The 27,098-nt window shown below is 41.4% G+C and overlaps 2 protein-coding genes, 1 long non-coding RNA gene and 1 pseudogene across 4 annotated transcripts; 2 read left to right on the forward strand and 2 right to left on the reverse strand.

Annotated features, from left to right (window-relative positions):
* Positions 1–1,818, forward strand: LOC125316324 (annotated as a pseudogene).
* Positions 1,819–6,741: 4,923 nt separating this feature from the next.
* Positions 6,742–8,316, reverse strand: LOC115735525 (arogenate dehydratase 1-like). Its single transcript, XM_030666800.2, has one exon. It carries the CDS (start codon positions 8,160–8,162, stop codon positions 6,855–6,857), a length of 1,308 nt encoding a protein of 435 aa, XP_030522660.1. The 5' UTR covers positions 8,163–8,316; the 3' UTR covers positions 6,742–6,854.
* Positions 8,317–10,547: 2,231 nt separating this feature from the next.
* Positions 10,548–25,068, forward strand: LOC125316195. Its single transcript, XR_007199498.1, has 3 exons — positions 10,548–10,559; positions 17,572–17,574; positions 24,938–25,068. It is a non-coding gene; the product is annotated as an uncharacterized LOC125316195 (long non-coding RNA).
* LOC115735374 (nucleobase-ascorbate transporter 12) lies at positions 19,501–26,337 on the reverse strand. Of its 2 annotated transcripts, none has more exons than XM_030666599.2 (10): positions 25,509–26,337; positions 24,981–25,078; positions 24,722–24,892; positions 23,686–23,786; positions 23,406–23,541; positions 23,166–23,216; positions 22,771–23,058; positions 22,031–22,265; positions 20,726–21,012; positions 19,501–20,101 (listed from the first exon to the last, which is right to left on the reverse strand). In XM_030666599.2, exons 1-10 carry the CDS (start codon positions 26,047–26,049, stop codon positions 19,880–19,882), a joined length of 2,130 nt encoding a protein of 709 aa, XP_030522459.1. In that variant the 5' UTR covers positions 26,050–26,337; the 3' UTR covers positions 19,501–19,879. The 2 variants fall into 2 exon arrangements, with proteins under 2 accessions (XP_030522459.1, XP_030522458.1); XM_030666598.2 differs by having other exon boundaries at positions 23,406–23,562.
* Positions 26,338–27,098: the final 761 nt, after the last annotated feature.

Consider the following 27,098-nt stretch of genomic DNA (forward strand, 5'->3'; position numbering starts at 1 on the left):
ATGACCAGAAACCCTGACACGTCTTCATCACATTATAGCCTTTTGATCATTCCGATACTTTTCTCAGCTTATGTTGTTGCCACTGGGAAGAACTTAGATGGTTACCGTACTCCGAAGCTGGGCAGGACTCGGCCGAACATTTACTCGAGATCCTACATGGGCGGTTCAAGCTTCCTTCTTGTCAAAGGACTTTCAAATTTTCTTTTACAACTAAACCCTCGTTCATTTCAATTACAAACTCCGAAAGTTACACTATTTACAAACAAAAATACGTGATCAATTCCAAATACTAGGGTGGCGTGAATGCAAGCGTCCCGATCTTTGTTTATCTCGGTGAGGAAGGACCCCTCGGCAACGGCAATCTCGGGTTGCTCACCGATAATGCGGTTCGGTTTAGAGCGTTTTTGGTCTATATAGAGGTAATAAAAATGCCCCATATGATTTGCACATTCTTTTTCCCTAATGTTTGGCGTGCATATGTATAATTTTCACGCATTTTACTAATGTAACGTTGAAATCTTACAGCATCAATTTACGGTGAATCAGTCCCATCCGGGTGGACGTGCGACAAAGTACTAAGTGACCCCGACCCTTGCGGATACTTCAACTCGGCGCAAACTCTTGCTGATTGCGCGGAAATCCTTGTACATATGAAACAGAAATTGAATGCTAGACATTCTCCGATAATTGTCATTGGAGGATCATATGGAGGAGGTTAAGAGAAAAATATCTGAAACAGAAATTAAATGCCAAACATGCCCTGAATGGCGTTGAAGAAAGTTTATACCGTCACGTTAAGAGAAAAATATCAACAGCATATTTTCTACATATAACTTAGAAGTACGTCTTTCAATCTTCATTTATTTAATTTTCAGTGCTAGCTTCATGGTTCCGATTGAAGTACCCTCATGTGGTGCTCGGAGCTTTGGCATCGTTCTCTCCAATTCTCTATTCTCACGGCATAACACCTCGGGACCCAAACTTTTCTGTAGTCGCACAAGAATTTCTGGTAATTTTAACTTGCTCGATTGATACCTTTCTCCTTTAGCATGCATTTTCCACAATCAAATCGACCACTTGAATAATTGTTTGGGTAACTCTTCAGGAAACTAGTTCTTCTTGCCACCGACCCATAAGACGATCCTAGGAGGAAATTGATAGAGTTGCTTCTGAGCCTCACGGTCTCAGGAAATTGAGCAGTAGTTTCAAAGCTTGCAGGTGCGTGGATGATGGAATTGAGAATCATGCATCAACTTGGCATATTGGAGGCTTTTCAGTATGCTCTGTACTATGCGTAATGCATGTCTGTCTTCTTTTAGACCACTGGAAAGTTCGTGACAGCTCAAGGACCACTTCATGACAGTCCTCGCAGAGGCCCGCTCAGCACAATGATCCATTCCGACGTCCGGTGACAGTGATATGCGACTCCATTGATGGAGCTTCTCCAAGAAATGGCGTTCTCAGGAAGACTTTCGTAGGACGCGTCGCCTCTTCCGGAAATTTGACATGCTACGTCAATGCACCTTCTCCGAGTCCATCTCAAACTGATTTGGATTGGCCTTGGCAGGTACACAAACATTGCCCAACATCATGAACGGATTTTGGTTTTCTACTGTCAGTCGAAATCGACTCGGATTGATCGTGAAAGAACAAAGCTAATTTCTAACTCGAGTGGTGAACAAACCGCTCCGAGATTCGGCATTATATGGAACTCATATTTCTGAGCAGAGTCTGTGTAGTCTAATGGTCGAGCAGGAGGAGGAGTTGGTGAATAGTTTGATTAGCAGGACAATAACACAAATTGCTAGACCCACTTGAAATAATACGACCCGACCCACTAAACTTCAAAATTTTGGTTACTTTCCTTCCTTTGTCTATTTGCTTGATCTGTATAACCAATATTGTTTGATATATTAAACCTCAAATTGTGTTCGATGTTGAATCATTTGCTGTTCTTGGGTTTTCAGTGAGGTAGTAACGACGAGGGAGCCGATACCCCGATAGTCTAACATTATTGTCATTATTTCTGATTCCACGATTTTTCAATTAATATGTGTTTTATGCAACGCAGTGATGGTATGTGGATCTACGATAAAAAATAACCGACAATCTTGTCAAACTGTCAGGAAATCATTTCCTAACGACAATTCTCACGGGAGAACCCACACTTCTCAAGCTTCGGAAATCCAATCGTCTCCCTAATTATCAGCTAATCCAATATAATTTATTGCCTTAATTTTCTCTCCTTATTTCATTCGTTGTTCTAGAAAAATCAGGAAAATCTTCATGATTGCTACCCTTTTTCTATGGTTAAAAACTCGCAAGAAATTAAGTACACATACTAAGTATTCTCCAAAATACTTATATTACAAGTAGAATGATTGCTTGTACGGTACTGACATCGTGGATTTAAAGTACTAGCTGTTCGATAATTGCGAGAAGTAGATTTCTTGCTGTACTTATGTATTCTATGTTAAATTGTAATATCTTGGTCACAAACCCTCTCTCACGCAAAAAAAAAACCAATTAGCATGTTCTTCTTAATAATTATATGGAAAAATTTGTGCTGTTCGTCTCTGTACTTTCACGTCTTTTCAAATCAAGTCAGGCTCCTATATGTTCCAAAAGAGACGAGGAGTATGCGCCTATGCTTTATATAATTACCGAGTTTAACTTTTTGTAATAACTTATGAAATTGATAATCGAAACATGCTTTTTTGTTTCACTCAAGCTTGATTGCCACTAATGTAGGAAAAACTATCAAAAAAAGTCATAAACTTATTATAATTGTGACAATTCAATCATAAATATTTTTTTTTTTTACTCATTGAGTCCTAAATCTTTTGTACTTGTGCCAAATCAGTCCAATTGATCGGCCGGTATTGATGTGACAAAATTTTAATAAAATTTTGAATATTTTTAGAAATTTTCAAATATTGTGTTATTTTTAAAAATTGTTTTATATATTTTTTATTTTCTTATGTTTGGTTTAGGGCCGGGCAGAGGCCGCTAGTCCTTGGGTGAGGGTTGCGAGCTCTCGTCCAGCGTTCGGTGAAAGCCGCGACCCTCATTAGTGGTAGGCGAGGGCTGCGAGCCCTCACCCAGGGGCCAATGGAGGTTGTTGGCCCTTAGCTAGTGTTGGTGGCTTCCTGTAGGCCTTAAACCCTAAACAAAAAAATAAAATAAAAAAAAGATAGAAAAAATTATTTAAAATAAAATTAATTCAAAAAATTAAAATAATAATAATAAATTATTAAAATTTTGTCACGTTAGCGCTGACTTGCCAACTGGAATGAATTAACACAATTACAAAATGTTTAGGACTTTTTTAGTAATTTTCCTACTAATGCACTTGATTCTTTTTTTTTTTTTTTTTGGGCCTGGCATTTGAGGCTATTGAATCTTGGCTTTCAAAGCACATCATTTTCACCTACCAACACCCCATTAGAATTTTCATCGTGCCTCCCTTTTCTCACCAAATCCTCCTCCCCGTGTACAAACGTGCCAAAATCATCATCACGAATTTCGCTTCTATTAGGAAGATGTGATATCTAACCATAAAAAAAATGACCCTAAAAGTCAGACTTGTAATTAAACCTTTGATTTTTGTGGTTTTGCGCACTTCCTCATGCGAAAGTAGTATAAGGGTTTCACTATTCCTTCCGCGACATTCTAGTAGTAGTAACCCTATATTATTGGGAAAATTACAATTTGCTCCCCGAGTTTATAGGCTGCTTCAACTTTGGCCTAATCCCCGTCGTGTTTTCAAATAGATATCAGTGTCCCCACCAACGAACGTCGGCTTCAACCACGTCTTTTTGGCCCTTTGCTCCTCTAAGGGGAGCAACGCCGAGTCACGTGAGAGCATGTGACCAACTTTTCGGCGAGAATTTGGCCGGAGTCGATGGCAGGGGTACATTAAGATCAAATTGAAACCATCCCGGGGCATCTATGCTAAAATTGAGATATTGAGGGGCAAGTCACAACGAACCTAAAAATCCGGGGGACAAATTAGTAACTTCCCCCCTATATTATTAGTGTTTACTTGCATATCAATACTAACAAGTGATGAGAGCGCGTAGTAGAAGTCCGATACTTTCACTCAGGGAAATCACCAAAAAAGAGCTCAAATCCGAGCCCGTTAATATATCTAGCTGAACTCAGCAAAAGTTCGATACCTTTACTCAGAGAGATTGTCAAGAGGGATCCCAAGTTCGAGCCCATTAATATATCTAGTTAGACCAACCTTCACTCGGTCAAGAGGGATCCCAAGTTCGAGCCCGTTAATATATACATTTGGACCTACCTTCACTCAAAAACTTAAGTCAATGAGTTATGGACCAACTAGGATTATATTAACTGTTCACATCAACCGGAAGTTCGATACTTTCACTTGAGGAAATCGACAAGAGGGAGTTCAAGTCTAAGCCCATCAATATATTCGATTGGAACCACTTTCACTCAAAAACTTAAGTCAATGAGTTATGAGCCAACTAGGATATATTAATTGCTCAACGCTATATCAATTTTTTCATGTGGGATTACTCTAACACAACTCACATGTGCATCTTAACAATAAGTAGATCATTCCTCTTTACACCCTTCCTGGTTCATTAAAGCCACAAGTCCGGCATAAGTAAATGTCAATTAAGGAGCTTCAAAATGAGACTCACTCCTTCATATGTTCCTGCTTATCCACATGAACGTATGTCGAGTTGATGATGTAGGCTTTCATCATTGCATACGCCAATGGACGGCTCTTGCTTTCCCTTTGGTGGGTGAATCCTGAAAGAGGCGATGAATAATTAATCAGCACTAAAGAGATAGCGCACAAATTGAAGTTTATTTGGTGGGTCGGTTTGAAAGAGAAGAACCAGTGAAGGAAGATGGGAAGAGCACTTTTGGGGCCATAGGACATCGACCGTATGAATTTATGCCTAGAACATGAAAACTTTTATTAAGTGAGGACAACCCAATTAGTAGAAATTCTGCTATTAATTTTCGTTATGATGGAATATCAAATTTGATGAATCATTGTCTTCATCGAAGGAGAACATCTATCCCCAGTGACCAAAAATTGGATCGTTAGATCCGCGCGACTCATATAAGAACCACGATTTTCAATGATCCACGGGGTAAAGTTAGGGAATTTTTTTTATGCTCTCCCTAGAAGCTTTTCAATGGAATCATTGCTTAATTATTTCTTCTTTTAAGTTGGAGGGATATAAATGTCCTTATTGCTATTATTGGTTATTGTTATTACGTCTAAGTGACGATATTAATTAATGACTGGTAAATGCTCCGTATATCTATGTGTATCAAAACGTACCATCAGAGCTAACAATTACGAAAAGCGATCAAACTGACGACAGCATGATTAGGAACAATCATCGTGGCAAGTAAAGTTGCACGTGGAACTCAATCTTGAATGGGGATGCGAGTACATCTACTTCGTATTGTACAAGTCGTTGTAAAACCATGCTTGGCTTTCTTCCTCCAAGACGAAAGTGTTCATATTTCGGAACAGGGTTACAGCATGAAAGAATCAATTTCGCTCGAAGCTTATATTTCGAAATTAGGATATTGTTCTTGACAACCTAGTAAAGCCACATTTGTTTCGCGAAAAATGAATAATTTGACAAATATGTTTCTAAAAAATGATCGCTTGTACCGCACACAAAAATAAACAAACAAAAGATAATTTCGTCGTTTAAGAAAATATTGAGACATAAATTATGGTCGATAATCAAAATATTTCTCGTCGATTGATTATTTCAGTCAATACAAACAATTGTTTTTAGGAACATATTTTCCAAATCACCCGTGTAACGCAAGAATATTTTAGTCTTTTCATGTTTTTCGTAATGTTTAGATGGCGCCATCTTTAACCAATTGTAATATTGACTCTTGTGAGGATAGGCAATGCTTGTAAAACTCTGTACGGTGTGAAATCGCTCAAACTATCATATTCAGATAATCTCTTTTCAGGTGCATTGCTTCTACCATTGATTAATACAATCCGAGTATACCACTTTCCAAAGACCAGCTCTCTTTCTTGCTTACAATACAAACCATCTGTGAATTGTGCCTGCGCCCTTTGGCATCGGACCGTTGCCCTCTTCAGCCGGCCAGTGCTCTACTTGTGGCCAAAGATAGTACACGCCGCACGGTCCCTAAAATCCAGCTATCGGCCAAGACCGAGACACGCGAGGAGGCCATTGTCTTAGGCGAGGAACTTAAGTCGCGATTTAGCTCTTAGACATTGATGTGCCGGATAAATCAATCAAAAAATGTGTGGAAATTTCAGGTTCTCTTCGCCATCATGGATGTAGCTTATTCTTTTTTTATTAACGACGGCCCTCTAGAGCGTTACTGACTCCGATACTTGTCCTGGTCGAGTCTATGATCTCTTCCCGACTCATCCCATCGGACCCAATGTTGACCGGTGACCGGGGGCGGTCACGGCCAAAATTGTAGTTACTCATTTTTTTTTTTTTTTGACCTATTGTTAGTTGAGTCAAGAAAATACGAACAAGGCTGACATGGAGTTGAGCAAATCTCTGTGTACATCCTCCGGTCTCCTCTCGCTCCTCGTACCTGTCTTTCTCGTCCCAAACAACAATGACCGACAGGGGAGAAGAAACGTTTCGACATAGGATCGTCAACCAATATTTCTCCTCCTTGCTGGTTGGCCGAAACCAAAAAGCGCAACAAGTGTGACATATTTTTCGAGAGAGAAAAAGACGAAATTTAAAATTTAAATTCAATTCAATTCAATAACCCTCTTTTCTCTGTGCAGTCGATAATCACATCCTTCTTCTTGTTTCTCTTTTAGATAAAAAGAAACTCGACAATTAATCACTATCGCCGCCGCTCGTCGTCGGAGGAGGGCTCCAAGGGGTCATGTCCATGGGGTAGCTCCCCAACACCCGGAGGAAGGACGTGTACTCCTGCACCTCGGCGAGCGCGTTCTGGGCCCTCACCTCCGCCATCGACGCCTCGAAGTCGACGTAGAACATGTACTCGAAGTGCTTCGCCGTCCCGACGTCGGCGTCGTCCACGAGCCTGATGGGCCTGTTCCGGTGCGGCCTCGACTCGATCTTTGTCAGGCTTATGTTGCGGAACGCGAACGCCGACAGCACCTTGAACAGCACCCCAGTCCCCTCCCCTCCGTTGTGCGCGAACACGATGCTCGTCTTGAACGGCCGGTCCGTTCGCGGGATGATAGGCTCCCGCGCCAGCATCAGGAAGCGGGTCACGTTGCCGCAGTCGTCCTGCACGCCGTCGGCGAGCACCTGCATGCCGTAAAGCTCGGCGGCGCGCGCGCTCGCGATGGCTGCCGTGTCTCGGAGGCGGTTTGTGGCGATGTATTCGGCGGCGCCGGCGGTGTCGTCGACGGCCTCGCGGGTGGCTTGCGGAGCGAGCTGCGTGATCGTGTGCTCGCACTGCGAGAGGGCCTGCGGGTGCGAGATGACACGGGAGAGGCACTCGAGGCGGCTACCCGGGAGGGCGAGGAGGCAGTGGTGGACAGGCATTTGGACCTCGCCCACGATGTGAAGGCGGTGGCGGAGGAGCAGGTCGTAGTTCCGGTGGATCGAGCCGCCGAGGGAGTTCTCCACTGGCAGCACGGCCCGGTCGGCGATCCAGAGCTCGACCGCCTGGAAGGCGACCTCGAACTGGTCACACGGGATGGCCTCGCAGTTCGGGTACGCCTTCCCAGCAGCCGCCTCAGAGTACGCACCGGGGACGCCCTGATAGGCCACGCGCAGCTGCGAGCCATGCAGCGGCGCCGGGGCGAGGTCGCTTATCGAGAGCGGCTTCGGCTGCTGCGGCACCGGGGCCGGCACGGACGAAGCCGGGCTGTCCTTCGTCTCGATGGGGACGAGGTTGAGGTCGATGGCGGCCCGGTGGCCGTTCACGGCGGCGATATGGTCGGCGCCGCCGCCGCTCTTCTCGGCGGGCTGCTCCAGGGAGAGGACCTTGCTGGAGAGGATGGCGCAGGAGCTCTGCCAGTCGGCGCGGCTGTGGCCGACGCCGTTGGGGAAGTAGACGGAGTCGGCGCGGAAGGCGCACCGGACGGCCTTGCCCATCCGGGTCGGGGCCGGCGCCGGCCTAATCAATGAGTTGAGATTGCTGGGAGTGGACGGTGATATAGCCTGCATGGTGACGATCGTTATCCCTTCGAATCGCTTGTTTCGCTTGGCTTCTGTTTCCGGCTCAATTACTCCGGTAACCTAAGGAAAAAAAAAAGGGAAAACTAGAAGAGAGAGAAAGCTTGGCGTTCGCTTGAGAGAGCAGGAACGTCAAGCTGAGGGAAAACGAGACAGGTTGCAGAGCTTTTATAGAGAGAGAGAGAGAGAGAGAGAGAGAAAGAGTAAAAGAGAAGACTCGGGACAAAGCCTGTCCGCGAAGGTGGTGGTTCGGTCAAGCCTTCACCTACCACCATCCATCACCCTTCACAACCCCTTGCCCTTTAGTTTTTTTTTTTTTTTTTTTGTTGGGGGGGTAGTTTACAATGGACACAGAGAACCAGACAAAGACTTACATAATAATAAAAATGGTACTTTGCAATGTGCCCTTTTTCAATTTTATTTTTGGTCTGAATCGTTGCTGAGAGTGTTTTACTAAATAGGATGAGGATTCAGCGAAGGTTCCAACAAAAAGAAAGGACGAATTATTGTTGGATTGAGTTGGTCAAGAAGAGCTTTTACTTGTACATGCTCTGATGAATGGGTGGGGCTGAGGCCCCCCCTTGCAACTCGTTATTAGTTTTAAACCAATGTCCGAAGAGGAGCCCACCGACTGGTTAATCTCAATTTAGCCGAAATTTTGCTCTATAATACGTATCGATGATGCGCGGCACACACTTACAACGAAACTAGTAATTTGCCGCGTTAAACAATCGCCACCACGATGATGCATAAACATCTCTGAACAACCACGTCGATCAACATGGTTCTGATGCAACAGTGCGGAGGCGATTGCAAAAATTATAAATAATATTTGATGTTAGGTTAAAGTTATTTAGGTAATTATTGTTACAAATAGAGAAAATAACAAAAATGGTCTCTGAACTTTGGTCCACTATGTAATGTGGTCCCCGAATTTTTAATTTGATCAATATAATCTCCGAACTTTAGCTAAATGTGTAATACGGTCCTTGAACTTTTAATTTGTTCAATATAATCCTTGAACTTTTAGAACATATTCAACTTAGCCCTTAAACTATAAGAAAATGTTTAATATCATCCTTGAACTTAAATCAATTAAGGGACTATATTCAAAATCTTTTTATAGTTCAAGAAATAAGTTGAACATGTTTCAAAAGTTCATGGACCATATTGAACAAATTGAAAGTTCAGGGACCATATTATACATTGGGTTAAAGTTCGGAGATCATATTGATTAAATTAAAAACTCGAGAACTCCATTACATATTGAGTCAAAAGTCAGAAACTCTTTGTTTGCTTACACCTTACAAATAATTGACCGCTCGAGCATCACGAGGCCATTGAAATCGCAAGTGCGCACGCCAAGAATGAAAGATCGTACATGAGTAGAGTTCCCAAGAAGGGTTTCCCATTTCTGCCTCTCATCTCAAAAAACCCTTCACCTCTAATTTTCACGTGATGCAACTGTTCAGGACCACCTTAATTTCTCTAGCTCAATATAATTTGGTGAATATAGCTAAGTAAAGGCCCACGAAACATCCTAAAAATCCCATGAACCGGTTCGATACAGGCTTCGGCCTATGCGGGTTATCCTAACCTATAGCGTTTTGCTTTCAACTGGTGATTTTCGAACCGGCGATTTACGACGACCAAAAGCTGGAAAACCTGAATACCTTAATTAACTGCGCCACTCCTAAAGGTTGTAGCACGGTTTCTTCAATTGTGTAGTGTTTACTTCGTTAAAAGTGTCGCGTTGCGTCGCGGTGGCCATCGTTTCGCCGTTCCGGCTAAGTAGCATTCTGATTTAACAAAAAAACAAGGTAAAATTGTGGAAAATATGCTTACGAAGCAATGACTACAATCAATGCTAATTATGTGCGTTATGCTTCCGTCATAATGGCGCTATCGTTATATCTTCCTCTTATATGGTGGCGCGACTAATTTTTGTTTTGTTCTGCTTTGTTTTGAAGAGAAGACGAGTGCTTATTGGAAAAAGGAGAATAATTATGGGGTCCAAAGTGTGAACGGGGTCTTGATGTGATGACGTCATGGGGTTGGTATATGTATATTCTATGATTTTTTTATTTTTTTTGCAGTTTGAATAACGAAGAGAGGCGGTTGGAAAGCCTTTAGAAAATTAGATGAGACTATTTCTTTCGAAGCGGTTAAAGTGTGGTTTGAAAAAGTTGTGCTTAATGCTGATTTACTTGGTCTTGCTCTTAGTCAATTTGATTTAATATCTTAGTCAATTTATGCTCCACGCCTGCGGGAAAATACTTTAAAATGCTTAAAGCTTGTCGCTCCCACTCTCGTGGGATAATATTAGTGTAAATAGTTTGTTTAATTAGATATGACACTGATTCGCAAAAGAAGATAGAATATTAAAATGTCAAAAGCAAATGTTGTTGATTAAAGTGAGTTTTTTTTTTTTGTCAAAATAACATTGCATTTACTTCATCAATCGAAATACAAGAGAGAAATATCTCAGTTCAAAAAACAAAATTTTAAACTAAGACAAATCCCAAAAAGTTTTAACACAAAACAAGCTCTAGATAATAAGAGAAATTATCAGAATAAGGTTATACAACACGTTTAAAGAACACACCTTGACTTCTTCACATCAAAATCAGCAGCTAATCACCGAATCCGTCTTCGGTAACGAGCACACATCGAGAACTCCATCCGATAGTATGGTTTTGCCTTTAGACAGTGCGCACCTATGTTTGATGTCCCCAAAATCATCACCTAGCATAATAAAAAAGTTGAATGAGCATAGATTTGACACCTGTGAAAGCGAGATCTTCACGAAATTCCTCTGATCTCTTTTAAAATTGAACTTGTTCATTAATGAAACTCGAGGAAAGCGAAACCCCGAAAACATACATGTAAAAAATCCCAAATCTAGAATAGATCGGTATAAAAATCTCTCCGAAACGGGCGAGAGGAGCTTCCAGATCTAGACTAAATAGGAAAAGAAAAGCTCCCAAATGGAGAAAAATAAGAAAAGAAAATAGAGAATAAAAGAGATAGAGAGTTTGAAAGGGTAGGGGAGGAGGAGAGGAAGAGGGAGAGAGATGGGGGCAAGGGAAGAGAAACAGTCTCTCCCTCTCAGGTTGCTTCAGGCGGCAGAAATCCTAAGGGGGTTGGGTGGAGGCGAGGGCGGGGGGAGAGGGAAAAAAAATAGTAGACTCTTGGAATTGCGAGATTAAAGTGGGTTTACTATTCAGAAAATATAACATCTGGTGAGATTGCTAGATGCTCGAACTAATGTGGTTTTTTTTTTTTTTTTTTTTTTTTGCTGAAGGACACTAGAATTGTTAAAAAAAATTGTATACAACACTCACTTTAGTACCCAAAGTTTTTGCTATATCATTTTAGTGCCAACTTTGATCTGTTTGGCCGAAAATCCTACATGACATTTTTTTTATTAATATCTTAAGTCGCCATGGATCACCGGACATCCAATTAGCAACGTAAGTCAAAAATTAAAAAAAAAATATTTAAAAACTCTAATTAGATTAGAAAAATAAAATGATAAAAAAAAATCACAGCTGGCTCCAAGCCCTCCTAGTGGCCACCACTACAGTAGTCGGGAAGGGCCGACGGATGTCACCTAGGACTTCTCGAAACCCGACGATCCTCGCTTGCTCTCGACGAGGGCTTGCTGGCCCAGATTAGGGCTGGGCGCAACCCTCGCCCCAGATTTGAGCGAGGGTCGTCGGCCCTCACCCGTGGTTGTGCTGTGTGGGGCAACCCCAAGTGAGGGCTGACAACTCTTCACTTAGAACTAAGGCGAGTGTAGCTCCCATTTCCAGTCTTGGCTAGCAGGCCCTTGCTTGGGATCGGCGATGGTTGCCGAGTTTCGGGAAGGCTCACATGACCTCCATCGGTCCTTCACGGCTGTGGTGGCAGCCAATAATGAGGGCTTGGCCACGTGAGGGTTTTTTTTTTTTGCTTTATTTTTTAAAATTTTTTGACTTTTTTAATATCATGAGTTTGTTTTTTCTTAAATACCACGTGGATCAAAATTGTTTGAAAAGATGTGCCAGGTGACCTCCATGTGGATTGAATTTTTAGAAATATATGCCACGTTATATTATAATTTTAATTATAAATTACACGTAATCAATTTGGTCAAAAATTTTTAGATTTGGCATTTTAAGTTATCATTTTTTTTGTCAATTTGACACCGAAGTGAGCCAACAAAAATTTTTAGAGCTAAAGTGTGCGTTGTACACAACTTTTGACATTTCTAATTTCCTTCTACCCCTTTTTTTTTTTGTATAAAATGATCTGACTCCCTAAAAAAAATGAGCTTGAGTCTCTATTCTGACTCGAACTTTTTGTCCCGTAAATACCAACTTTAGCTCGGGTCTTAATCTTAACCCTAACTTTTATCTGTCTAATAAAAATATCGACTTTCTGTGGATACCAAAATCTAGCCCCTTTTAGAAATACTATTGGTCTCTCTCTCTCTCTCTCTCAAATACATATAAATATATATACATATATAATTGTATTTGCGTGTGTATATACCGGATAGACTATATATTAAAGACTCAACATTAAAAATGTTGAGTGAAATATATAATACCAAACCATTCACATTAACAAGAAGTCATCGCCCCAAACAAAATGTATCTTGTGATGATCGACCCCATATTAATTAAATGGTTATCCTCCCTAAGATAATATTTTCATTTTGGTCCCCCCTAGAAGAAACTTTCTTCGGGGCGGTCCTTGATAATTTATATCGCCCGCGTTGAATGAGCAATTAGGAAGATTCCGCGACCTTCCTACTGTCTCGTTGGTTAGGATGTCCGTCGAAATTTCCATATATTTCAATTGTGGTCAATGGTTTCCACTTTTTTTTTTCAATTTACCCCCTCCATAACTTTTCCCTAAGAAACCGCAATCTTTCATGCTCAAGCAAACTCATTAGTCATTACCTTACCCCGCAAGCACAAAGATGATTCAAGTTCATCTTAATCCATGCCCTTAAAACCCTAACTCGTCCACGTGTCATCGGTCCCATGTTAAGGTTTTTTTTGTTTTTCTTATGTAGTTAAGGGTCCGGAGGCATTTCGTGCCGAATCGATCTTTTTTCTGGCCACGACCCGTTTTCTTCTTTCTAGGGACCAACAACGCGACACGTAGCCAGAAAGCTAAGAGAACTCAGGAGCAAAAAGAGAAATTAAGGATGCGTTTTGTTTCAATGAAAATTTAAGATTCAAAAAAGCGATCGATTATATCGCTTAAAAAAATTAATCAACAGAAAATATTTTTATTATTAATAATATTTTATGCTTAAATACTCTCGTGGGTAATGGAAATATTTTTGACTTATTCGTTTTTTAAGTGATACAATCAATCATGTTGCGGGAAATGTTTTTCAAATCTTGAATGTTTGATGAAACAAACGCACCCTGAGAGACAACATGAACATGCATTAAGCAATTCTTAGGGGGGATGTGGTTTGTTCTTGTCTTTGTTGGATTTGCCCGACAATGATGAGTTCTAGACATGTAATGACTTCTGCCAGAAGGTTCCTAATGGAGTCGTGCCTCGCCCTTAATACGCAATCATTTCGTTATCTCTAAACTTTCTTTGCACGAACACAATCATCTGTGTTTTGAATTAGTGCCCTAGCTTTTATGAAATTTTGCACCATCGTTGTCGCGTCGGCTCTTTGTTAAAGCCACATTAGGGCCCGAGACCTTTTCATATGGCTGCTCTCTGACCTAGAAGAGTTCGCCTTGCCATTCACTTCTGTTCCGGCACGGGTCATGGGAAAATAAAACTTCTTCTAAAACTTCCATCGAAGAGAAGCAAATGAAAGATTGAGTTGGTTCTCATCCTTCGCAGACTACGAGTGTAATAGGAGCATCCGCTCAACAAGTTTTCTCGTACCTTGCAACTTTAATCGACTAGTGTTACTCCTTAATTCTCTCGATGAGACATGGTAAAATACCAGCATAACAAGATGAAGTGTGACATATACTTAGAAATTATTTATCAGATGATGAGACATTGCACAACACAACATGCATGGATGAAAGCATGTATCATAAGGAGTAAGTTCTGTTAAGATTAGGCGCACAAGTACAACGAAATAGAAAGAGAAATCGCGACAAGAGATTTATCATAATTTACCCTTAAACTAGGATCACACTCAGCAGATGATTCCACTATAACTAACACATCTCACCTCTCTGTTACAAGACAAATTAATTATTGTATGGCCATTTAGTAACTATTCATAGGCTCAAAGTTCAAACTATCAATAACCTCGGGATCCAAACTATAAAAGCCCACTGGCAACACGGGGACGCTGCCCTACGACTCTCGTCATGAAATCCCGTCGATGGAAAATATGAATTACAACCCAATAACAATAAGGATCATCTGGTTTTCCATAATTTGCCTCTTGTGGTTGTTGGTGTGCCTTTCGCATAGGTATAGTAAGGGTAGGAGAATTGATTTGAATTGGCCCATCTTAGTCAACCGACAACCAAAGCATCATTTTCATTCACTGAAATATATCTTTGTCAATGGTAGGTACATCTCTCCAGCCTTTTTTTGAGTATAGGTCCGTGGAGACTGCTCAATATGAACATCGAACTCGTGTCGCATCTTGAGTGCGAATTTAAATCCAATCAATTTGGCCGTACCGTATACCTATAGACGAACTCTCTCGTGATCGCGCCATGTGTAGCTAAATGCGTTCATCACGACGACTTCAGGCATCATTTTGATAGCTACCCACTTTTTTTTTTCTAATGTTACCCAGGTCTGCATATCAACTAATTTTCATAAATGCACGCAATCAATAAGTAGATTTGCTTGTCTTACCATGGAATGATGAGTACGTTCCTCAAAGTTACTTTAAGTGGAAGACGCTGCACTCTGGGACCGAGACGCGTACTGTTATAATCGTGTTAAAAGACTTAATTACTCAGCCAAACCGATTACTTACTACATTATTAGGTGAGACTAGAGATTATATTGCTATCTGAGGGTTGGATTCCTTAGAGCGCGTGTTTGAAGCTGCACGACCAGAAATGGTATAGACATGATTCGACTATCGCTTACGTATGACTAGGGTTGAAAACTTCGGAACAAGAGAGGGAAAAAACAACACGTGGCTTATAAGTTTATAGCGACGCGCTTTAAACACAAGAGTAAATTTTACTCCACGTCCACGTGCCAGGTTCTACACGAAGAGGTTGAGATTTTCTTGTCACATTCAAGCAAACATACAAAAATGGAAACAGAAGAAAAAAAACATAATTTTTCGACTCCTATTGTCAAAGGAATTAAATATTACATCATGCTTTCATCCATCAATTTAAATTTTTAGAACAATTGACGGTGGTCCTACAAAATCTCACGTGGTATCAGAGTAGGGGATCCCGAATTCAAATCTTTTACGAATCTTTTAATAGTCTCATGACCATTAGTGTTTGCTTGCTTGGTACATTTCTCGAAATAATTGGCATCCTTCAAGGTAAGTGTTTTTGCTTCCTGTACATGATCGACTGCCGTTCGATATCGCGTGAATTTGTCTATCGAGCGATTGGGAAGACAAATGATAGATTGTTTTCTGGTTATAATTCAACCACAAAATGATTAAACTATTCACAAAACAAGTTTTTTGCTATATTACGTCAATCACATAATATAAGACGCCTTTCCATTATCATGTTAGAGACACTAAACCATAAAAAGCTTATATTATTCTGAACCCGTTGCGAACGGGTATGTGAATATGAATAGCCAACCATGTCCGTCCGATGACATGATTCGGCGTCCGTATTCTCGCGGCAACATCCATTGATGCATGCATATGTTCCATATGTGTCTTATGTATTTAGATTAGACATTAATCTTAGCTTTATAAAGTCGACGTCCATCTGAAGCGGAGATACTATACTAGGGTTGGACCCTGATTCTTGCATGGAAACCTGGACGTGCAATCATTATTTTTTCCAACTGTTTCGTTGCTTTCTTTCTTCTCGTTGGATTGTCGTCTATCCTTGCAATAATGCAGGGCGCGAGGCGCACATGAAAACGTGGAGCAGAGCTTGAGCATGTGCTCCATCCATGTCTCCGGAGGTGTGATTCACATTCTCACGAATGTAAAGTGCGGGAAGACCCTTGACCTACAGATGGAAGTCTTGAGAAGAAGAACAATAATATAACATTTTAAGGGTGCGCATGGTAACACTTCATATTATTTTAAGGGTGTGCATGGTAACACTTTTAGAAGTAATTTTTGCTCCAGAAGTGTTTTCGAATTAGAAATCCGTTTGGTAATTTAATTTTTGAAATGAAATCCATTTGGTAAAAAATTTTACTTCTGAAAGAAATTTTTACTTTTGAAGTGAATTTTCACTTCTAAAGTTGTTTTTCCTTTAATTTGAGAAGTTAAAAAAAAAATAGCTTCTTAATTTAAGAAGTACTTCTTGGACCAAAAAAAAAAAAAATAAACACTCACAAAGTGCTTCTTACCTCACCTTCTTTTCATCACGCCTTTACCTTCTTTTCGATCGGGCTTTGCCTCCGCCGACTTCCGTCGCCGCCTATTGCTAACCACCGACACCCCCCGCCACCACCTACCACCAACCACCGCCATCGCTAACCACCGTTGGCTACCGCCCATTGCCGCTTGTGACCACCACCAACCGCCAACCATCGCTCGCGCTTCCCTACGCCCATCATTGGTTATGACCGCCGCCCACCGCTTGCTGCCGGTCGTGGTAGCCAACCATTGCTCGCCGTGGCCCGTGATGATCGACCACCACCGCCACTGCCCATTGCCCTCTCTCGGTTGCCGCTGCCGTCGCCGAGTCGCCAACTCCAGCCTACGGAAGAAAAAATAAATAATATTTTTTAATAATAAAATTTATTTTTTCAATAAATTTTAAAAATTTTAAAAATGAAGTAAAAAATTTTCGGCCACCGATAATAATTCTTCATAGAAGATTTTCTGTTAATAATATTTTAAAAGTAGAAATTTTCAACCTTTACCAAGCGAATTTCTATGATCAGAAATTAACTTTTGGAGCGGAAGTAGAAAAATCAATTTTTACTTCAAGTAGAAGTGGAAAAATCAACTTCAAATCAAAATTTAATTTTATAGTAAAAGTGTCATCATGCGCGCGCCATAAGCACATGGAGCTCCCAAATATGAAAAGTGAACGGGAGAGACGAGACATGCATCTGTCCCTGTCAAAACCAGCGGCATTAAGCACAATAGGGTGAGTAGAGCCACCCTCAACTAATTTGTTGGCACTACTTAATGTCTAGCTAATGATTGCATTAGAATACACGAGTTATGGTAAGTATGAGAAGTGAGACCCTGCAATTAGATGGGATGGATTCGAGTTTTCGAAAATAGATGGTTGACTGAGATACGTGTTATAGTCGGCAAGTCACGACCTCCATGGAAATAAATTGACTCGAAGTAGTGTGGAAACTCGATGTGAAAACGTTATCGTGCCAGACTTAAGTATGCACGAGAACGCGATCACTTCCGTCTTCGATTAGTCATAAAATGATATGAGAAAACATCATTTGTGACAGCAATTCAGGTTTTTTTTTCTTTTTCTCGATGTCACAATCGTTCAATGAGATTAGTGAGGCATCTTCTAAGCCCGAGAAATTAAATTTATTATGGTTCACATAACCCGTGATCCCTTTTTTTTTTTTTTCCTTTTTTGACACGTGAAGTCAACCCCGATTTGTGTGAACGTGATGATAATTTAACAGCTTGAAAGGGATATGATGTTGGCTGATGGATGAGGGAAGAAGCATCGAACGTTCGCTCATCTCTTGGAGGGCAGGCAGGTTGGTCAAACTCGCATTTGCAGCGAAAGTAGGAAGAAATTTAGCAGCAGAAAATCGATGGGGTTGACGCTGAAGTTTAGTTGGTCAACTCAAGATAGTCTCATCTTCTGATCAACGACTTGTGGTCAATACAATTACGTTGTCTAATGTGCACTAACCATCACTTTGTACGTGGGATAGTCGAAGAATGGAAGCTGAGCTATAATTACTAGGATTTTTCTTGTAAAATAACAGCGAATGTTAGTGGAACTTGCAATTCGAATCTAATGCGGAAGAACGAAATTGCTGGAGAAGTTATCTAGAAACTATTAAGAAGATCGGAGATTTACGTTGTCCGAAAAGTTACCAAGTTATAATCACTCGCTCATATGTTTCCCAAGCCCCATGAACACGAGTTCTTGTAAGCAATCATGTTTCTTTCTTTCACCAAGTCTCGCTAGAAAAGCTTGTCACCCGCGTTTCCTGCATATTGTGGCCAGACATCTAGCCAATTGCCAAGAAAGCTTTCATGCTTTCTAGGCTGCTGGCCGGCAATCCGGCCTGAATGTAGCCGGGTTGCCGGATTGGACATGATCTGATCCGGGGCATTCTCGGGGTGTTCGTTCTCAATCCACCGACTGCGCGAGAAGCTTGAGGCAATCGTATCGCCATAGGAGATTATTATGTTAGCTTAACGCAGTCATGACTTAAGTAATTCAGATGATTTTGTCATTGCGTGATTTTAGTTAGAATCTACTGTCAGAAAAAGGATACGTATGTTTCGTATCCAAGCCGTCCTCAAGAACTTCTGGGAGAGAGAGAGAGAGAAAGAATTGACCGGGTTGACCGGGGTTAAAGATGGGAAAGGCAGTTGGGTCAAAAACAAAGAGGAAGATGGACATCGAGAGGAAAGGTGGTGGATCGGCTAAGTCTGTTGTGTTACACATACATATGGAAGAAACTGATGAAGTTAACATATTGTTTGATGACTTGTGATTTACTAATATTATTCACACAGCTTGCCATCTAAGGACGACAAACAATTCACACCGCAATTGCCAGTAAGGAAAAAGCTCATGTCAACAACAAGGCAATGGTGTCTTGCCATATTCCTATTAGGATTTACATTTAGACAGCGATATGCTCAGTCATCCCAGACATGAAAAACGTATTTGATACCTAATCCTAAAGAGATAAGAAACCGAACCGACCTCGGCGAAGGAAAACTTCCATGGTCTCTGCTTTTCACTGAACTCCAGTAATGCAATCGCAGCTGTTTGTCCAACTAGCACGATTGATTGTCTTGTTGGGAATATTAGAAGGAGGCGACGACTAAGACGTGAAGAACCAATAAGAAGCGAGGATAATGCTGTTAAATCAATTAAGCCCCTACCATAGTACCATTAAGTTCTATGGGGTCCAAATGTCATTTTCCATGGTGAACCTGCCACTGACCATCAGCAAAGAAAATAAAGATAAAACATCATGCCTGTGATCAATATTTCCGAGGGGAACTCATTTCCATTTAGTATTCCAAACAAAATTTGTTCAAGAAAAAAGATGATCCAAACAGAATTTACACAACAGAGCTCCTAGCTTGCCAGAAGCTGTATATAGACATTTCAGTAAACTACCGCTAACCGTTCAAAAAATTACAAACACAACCAGATCTCAAGAGACCTCAAAATGTACATTGCGACTCATATCCAAAATCTATTGGCTCGTGTGGTCCTACTCTGCAAGAAAAGAACATACCTTGGTACTGCTCCGCTTCAGTATGGTGTTTAACAGCTCAGATTCAGAACCCAAGGGCTATTACAATCACCTCACAAGGACAGCTGCTTTAATGCAATGATTTACCCACCCAGTGATGCCGATGCTCAGAGCCCAACCCATTTAACCCATCTAAAGAACTTACTGACTCTGAAGGGAAGCTCATAGTCCTTAGCAACTGCAGGCTCCCTCCTCGCAGCTTCCCGGTCAGACCACACATAAACACCCCGTTCTTGCTTACTACCAGGAACAGTGTTGTCCAGGATAACAGCCACAAAAAATGCAATTACCATGTGCATTGAAAGTAATGTGTTCATGACATAGTTCACCTGCAAAGTTTAACATAACAGATAGAAATTACTTGCTAGAAATCTTTTCTTCATTGGGAAGCCCTATGGGCCTTAAATATTCCATCATCAGTTAAAAACAAAGCCAATCTGACTGAGAGCATTGACTAGGTTGGGGTTCTTTAACTTGGATGAATGAGCTCACTTCATTTCTGACTATTTAATAGATGTTTCTTTTCATAAAGCAAAAGGAGACGACCAAAGGTCACTAGCACGGATCTAAAAGATCCTGCAAAAGAGAATGCTTTGGGATCATCTTGTTCTCTCTGACATATTAGGATATCATCTCCCATGTGCAACTGGATGACATTCGCAACACATAGGATGGTGTTATCGTGTAACTTGGGAGCACAACAGCATCCTGAAACTTCAAGTACTAATGCTCCATTCAAAAGCAGTTATCTATTCTAGCGCCGCACTATGTTCCCTGCCCAAAAGAGAGTTTTTCTATTGCTATTTCCACATCTATTTCTAAAAACCTTTCTGATCACCATGCCATCAAGGGTTTCAATAGCAAAATGATCGATTCCAAAAACACTAGGAAGAAGGACTTATGAAGAAGCAGAAAAAGAATTTTGCAAGAAGAGCAGGCCAAGAGATGCTTACCCCTCCATACTTGCTGCGAAAAGGTCCATGAGAAGCTACAATATATGGCTGGAAATAACTTGGAACAGACGAATTACTATTGGGGGAGATGCCATATTGCTGAAAGTAGGCAGGTATTGAAAGAGCAAAAAACAAAGATAGCCCAACAATGATAATATTCCTCGAGCTTCCTGCCTCACTGTAACGTAGATTTGACAGACCTAAAGCAGCAAGCATTGCCCACATGTAGCAAAGGAGAGCAGCAACCATGACTGTTGGAATTGAAGCAATAAAACCTCCGACTTTACCTGTGAACAATTATAAGAAAACATCAAGACGCGAGACAAAAGTTCACCATTGCAAAGGAAACAGGGCACTTCATGCACAGAGGAAGGGTGCATAAGGAGGTGCAGAAAGAAAGAACATGCACCAACATGTTCAGCATCTGAGGGCCATAACCTTACTTGAACTTAATTTGCCAGATAAATAACAAGGACTACAGAATTACCTCCATACTCGACCATCACAAATGAAAACTATCAAACTTCACATGCAAAAGCATATGCCAAAATATCACAAACTCCATCTGCTTAGTACGTTAAAATTTTAGCTCAAAGAATCATCCCTTTGTTGATTGCATCACTCATATGACAAACTAACCATCTAAGTCAGAATGAGAAATTAAAAGGAACTAGAAAGGATTTGGCAGCCTAATCAGCAGTAGGAGCAAGTCTTAAAGATACGACAAGTCGACACAAGATCCCTTTTAAATATAAAGTACAAAGACACCTGATCCAAGGATGGTGGCTCTCAAGAATAAAAAGGCGAGAAGGGAACAACACATTCAGTCAGAGGACAGTCTCAAGCTAGCAAAACACCTATCTAGATTTAAATCATGACCACAGCTACATATCAAGTTCAGCAATAAGATGCCAATATCAATTTGTCAGCTCAGCTCATTAGTGCCTCAAAGATTTAAGCAACTTAAATTTTTATGTGAAACATTGCCATCTTGAGAATAACTTAAAAGCAAGTGGGTTTCTCCAGAAAATTATCAATCTTTTGGCATTGTTTACGGTATGGAAGTTGACAAACTTTAGTTCATCTTAGTTAGAAGAATCTAGATTGTGAGGGTTGTCACTTGCCACTGTGTATCAATATCTTTGGTGCATTCTTGACACCTATTTATCTATTATCTATACTCAATTATCCAAATACCAAAGAAGGGTTCGTATAGCACTCCTAGCAGATTGCATCAACAGGGATTCCACCGCCCGAGTGATCATACGATCTAGGGAGTTAAAGATAGTGAGGATGACTTCTTACCTATAACAGATAAAACTATCAAAACACCTGCACCTACTTCAACTGCTCTACGGCTTCCCATTTTAGTCACAGCAATAGTGTGCACGTTCTCAGTTAGAGTAGACGATCCAGTTCCTGTGCCCCAGAGACCAGCTAAGACACTTGTAAGACCCTCAAGACCAATGCCTCGACTAAGAACGCCTGGGGTTGGAGGTCGCGATGCCACCAAGAGTGAAGATGCGTGGTATGATCCAACCTGAAAGTAATAGAGGAGAATTTAGAAAACCAACTATTTGGAGATGGTGCTAGACGCAAAAACTACTACATTTCATCAAGTTCATAACACATACCTTATATGTATCTCCTATGAATACAAAAAGTTACTTTGTCATCTGTTGGCCGTCACTTTTGAGAAGTTCATGTGTTAGGTGTCAGAATATTTGTGTGTTCTAGATTTGATTGTCTTTTCCGAAGTCCATGATGCAAAAAAGTGTTGCTATCCCACAATACAAAATGCGAATTGTAGTTTTTCCGTTCAATAACTAGCTAATAGAGTTGGAAAAGATCGTAGCTACACTGATATCATAATGTTGGACACAGTTTGTGGTAAGCACACAACAGACTCTCTAACCAAGAACTTTCAGGAACTTTATATACAATTGACCACCTGTGGAATGCTATATGCGACATTTAACATATCAAGAAAATTAGATCTGAATAAAGAGCTTAAAATCATTAGAGAAACAAAACCACACGCTTACCGAATCCACTGAAGATATTATCGACACAACACACATAACTATAGCCATTTTCCCATGAAAGACTGGAGCTCCCCACTGTAATGGATAAGGAATCCTCAACCATGGGGAAGATTTTAATGCTAGGGATGTATCAACCCTGCAGTACTTCATCCGGGATATATGCTTCCTGCAGTGCTCAGATATTATGTTTGAGGCCGGTATATTTACATCACAACCTTTGTAGTTATAAGCACCAGCTTCAGTAAGCAGGAAAGCAGCAGCCCATGAGATAGCAAGACCCAGCGGAACCTATGGATATGAGCAGCCATAAATATAGAAATTTGAAAATGGTAAAGAAAACTATGAATAAAAAGTGAGACAGAAAAAGAAGTAGAGCTTCACAGCTTTTCACTTACAGCATAAATTAAAAATATTCGATGACCAAGAATTGATATCTTACGAAGGTACTGCAAGAAAATAGACAGACGTGTCAGATAATATTATTACATGATTAAATTTCAAAGAAATACCTTCAATGAAACAACAGCTCAGAATGGAATGTTGAGAGAGAGAGAGAGAGAGAGAAAGAGAGGAAGGGAGGGATTTGATGTACTGCTAAACAGAGAAATTTGGTGAAAAAGCTATGTAGAACTTACAAGAGAAAAAATTATGACCAGTAATATCTGCACAATGCCGATCTCAAGACACTTTCCAACCAGAGGAAAACCATAGCTATAGAAAGACAGTCCAACAGCAGCAATAGTTGGGGACACCACCACTGGATTTATCAACCTGAATTGTAAGATAAAAGAACTGCAGTAGTTTAATCTGGCATTGCTCGGCAATAATTTCATGAAAGCATAGTTAAACAACAAGCATGGTCATAGGCAGTGCTTGATCGATGATAAGCTGATAAACTAATAAACGTAGCCCTACCTCAGAAGAATGGACATAAGTCCACTATAACCAAGTATGGCTTGAAAAGCTGAAGCGACAATTATGGCACCCTGTAGCTCTCTCATAATGTGTTTGAATTTCTGCAATCACAAAACAACTTAGGCCCGATAGCATTCAAAGATGAAAGAGAAAGATCGTATGATAGTAAGATCTGCAAGATCAAAACAAAGCTAAACTTATAACTGAAAGGCTTAAATATACTCCAACACAGATGAGAAGAGTCAATACAAGGAAGAGATATATCCATTCCTAATTCCAGAAACCAAACCTATAGGTTTGCACTAATAACAGTCTTAAGAAAACCAATTTTCCAAAAGGATATAAATCAACCAATTTTTTCGTTCATATTAATAGCAGGTGTTCTTGAATGGTTTGCCCAATACACGCTTGTCACTGTGACAAAGTATTAATTGTGAATCAACCTAAGCTAATCAAAGAGCACCTCCATATCTATCTCTGACACATGAGGGAGATGAGAACATTCTAATTTCTATGCATAAGATATTGCCACCAGTAAGACTGAATTGCAACGTCAAATTTATAATTAAGAATCTAATCTGATTTTAAGATGCAGTAATATACTTAAATCTAGAGTTCCTCAACATCGGCATATGTAAATTAATTGGAAAAAATGTAAAATAGGAATTTGTTAACAAGTTCATGACTAGAGACAAGCATATTTTACTTATGAATACAAGTCATGCATTTAATGGATGAAAACGCAACCACAATATTGACATATCTTAACAACCTTCTTATCCATCAGTCCATCACAACTTCATGCAACTAACTCACTCATACAAGAGAAATTGCTCATAAAGTTTTGGCTGCCTGCATACCTTTAGACTGAAACTCGGTTATAGGTACTTGATCAAAACATGCCAGTACAAGGAGAATGAAAAAGTGGTCGCGCTTGATGCATAGCTCATGATTTACACAGTTCTCTAGAGAAAGCACCACCAAGTAAATTAGTTTATCTAGCCTCACTTAGCTCAGGTGAAAATTGAATACTTACGTTTCCATTCAGCCCTTGAAATTCTGGAGAGTTGATTATCGCCAGAGCAGGAGCAAGGTAAACAAAAGATGGGCCCTGTATCAAGGGCAACCTTGACCCAAAACAACTTTGCAAAAGTGTGGTAACTCCAGAGACAAGGAGCACAGTAGAGACTACGGCTGCAATGTCCTCCTACATTCGTAAACCATATCAAATGAGGTACATTGGTTGATGGAGATGACTATCAACTTATGTGAGGGAATGAAACCAGACTACTCACATGATCGCCACCCATTGCAGGAACTATGACAAGTGGGACAAGAACGAGCGAGCCCAACATTGAAAGAAAATGTTGAAATCCATAGAAGGTAATTGGAACTGAAAGTTGCACCGTAGAGGAGAAGTTACATATTGTTAATTGTTAAAACATAAAAGACATGCTCTCGCATAACAGTATGCACAGAAACAATACATTACACCAGTGAAGTCATACAAAATTAGGCCTATCGATAAGGTCATTTGTAAAAATGTTATCTTTTGAAGAAGCATCGTGTCCGTGATATCAGAATCGCAGAAAAACATACAATTTGACTTGAATTGTCAAAACGACTGAAGAAAAACTGTTATTAAATTACTTGTATTGTAACGGCATTAAAAATTACATGATCGCGGCTGCAACCCTCAAATGCACATTTGACAGATACAGAATCGAGACTTTTCAAATAGATATAACCCATTACAACTTAAGTAAGACCACGCGCTGCTAAAAGATCACAAAGCTAACGAACTAAGCAACCCAAAGACTCACCGAGGCCCGGATTATCTCTAAGCTCGTACTTCATATGCGAATGCCTGCTCCCAAACCCATCATCATCCACTGTCTGAGGCAACATGTCAACAGCTTCCTCGCTTCTGTTAGGCCGCCGCGGCGCCTCCGCGGGCGCGGGCCCGGCCGAGGCCCGCCTATTCGCTCCCGGGCTGGAGCTCTTCGGCACTGCTCCATCAGAATCCCTCCGCCTCTTCGCCGGCTGATCCTTGTCGGCCGCAGGCGGGGCCGGCAGAGGCGGCTTGTCTCCCTGGGCTTGGCCGTTCGCGGCGGGCTCCGGCCTCGGCGCGACGGGCTGCGGCTGAGCCCGGGCCCGGCCGGCTTCGAGATCCGGCTGGTTATCGGGCTCCCTGGGCCGGGGACGCATCGATATCTGGCCGGAGTCGCCGGCATTGGTCTCGCCAGAGAACTTCGGGCGGAAGCCGGTGCGCTTGGCCCAAGAGGACGGCGGCATTGGCGAGGATTCCGGCGCGGGCGGCCATGGGCCCGGCTTGGGGCGGGCTTTGGGTTCGGAGCTCGACATGCTGAGCCGAAATCACTAGCGCATCGCTCGAACGGGAAGCCTGCAGCTTAGATCTGGAGCGGTCGGAAGGGGCTGGAGCGAGACGACGATCGGGTGGGGAGCGAGGAAATGGAGCGCCTTAGGGTTTCTGTTCAGCGCTTTGCTTCGTGCTGTGTGGGGGAAGATTGACAGGTAAAGGTTAGAGAGAGAGAGAGAGAGAGAGAGAGAGAGAGGACTGTGAGCGAGAGTGTGAAAGTGAGTGTAGAGAGAGAGAGAGAGTAGAGCTTCTGGGGAAGTGAGAGAGAGGCCAGAAGAGAGAGAATTAAAGAGAGGGATGGAGAAGGCAGAGCCGCGTCATTTTGTTAGTTGTTTTCTCTCTCTCTCTCTCTCTCTCTTATCTATCTATCTATTTATGTAATCCGATTTAATCGCCATAGTGTAATCTACTCGGGGAACTTGGTGGCAATTTCGTAATATCAGCCACGGTTCAGCGGCGGACGGAGGAGGAGGAGGGCGGCTGAGCAGTATAGATCTGACCGATTCGGTCGGTCCATCAAATCCAATGTTGAAATAAGACGTGATCCTACATATGTCGAGGATCAAAGATACGCGATTGCCTATTGAAAATCGGAAGAGTGAAATCACAACGGGAATCTTGATTTTATTTGTCATTTGAAAAAAAAAATAAATGAAAATAAATATGGAAAAAGGAAAGAAAGGGTCCAACTAGAGGTGGCCAAATGGACCCGTGGGCTTAGAACCGCCCTCCAGGTAGGGTTCTAACCCGGTTTTTTTTTTAAAAAAAAGGAAATAAGCCAGGTGAAAAGAGCAATTGGGTCTTGGAACCAGCGGTTCCAAACCGGAATCGGAACAGGCCCGAAATCGGAATAGGCCCGGAACCGGCGGTTCCACCTTTTTTTGGAATCGGAACCGGCGGTTCCGTCGAACCGGCCACCACTAGGTCCAACCATATCATTTCGCCGGATCGAACGAAAGGTGATTTTTAATTGCCTGCCTGAAGAGATTAATTTGGGCGAATTAATTTAGTGAAGATACGCGGCTGATCTAGA

This window comes from Rhodamnia argentea, chromosome 8, assembly GCF_020921035.1.
Source record: "Rhodamnia argentea isolate NSW1041297 chromosome 8, ASM2092103v1, whole genome shotgun sequence".
Classification (NCBI taxonomy): Eukaryota; Viridiplantae; Streptophyta; class Magnoliopsida; order Myrtales; family Myrtaceae; genus Rhodamnia; species Rhodamnia argentea.

Bases quoted from the DNA above. Each gene is read 5' to 3' on its own strand.
- LOC115735525 (XM_030666800.2), bottom strand. From the start codon at position 8,162: ATGCAGGCTATATCACCGTCCACTCCCAGCAATCTCAACTCATTGATT.
- LOC115735374 (XM_030666598.2), bottom strand. From the start codon at position 26,049: ATGTCGAGCTCCGAACCCAAAGCCCGCCCCAAGCCGGGCCCATGGCCG. The intron at 24,893-24,980 runs GTGAGTAGTCTG...TTACGAATGTAG, and splicing joins CTGCAATGGGTGGCGATCAT to GAGGACATTGCAGCCGTAGT. The intron at 23,787-24,721 runs GTAAGTATTCAA...TTGTGATTGCAG, and splicing joins TTCAAGGGCTGAATGGAAAC to AAATTCAAACACATTATGAG.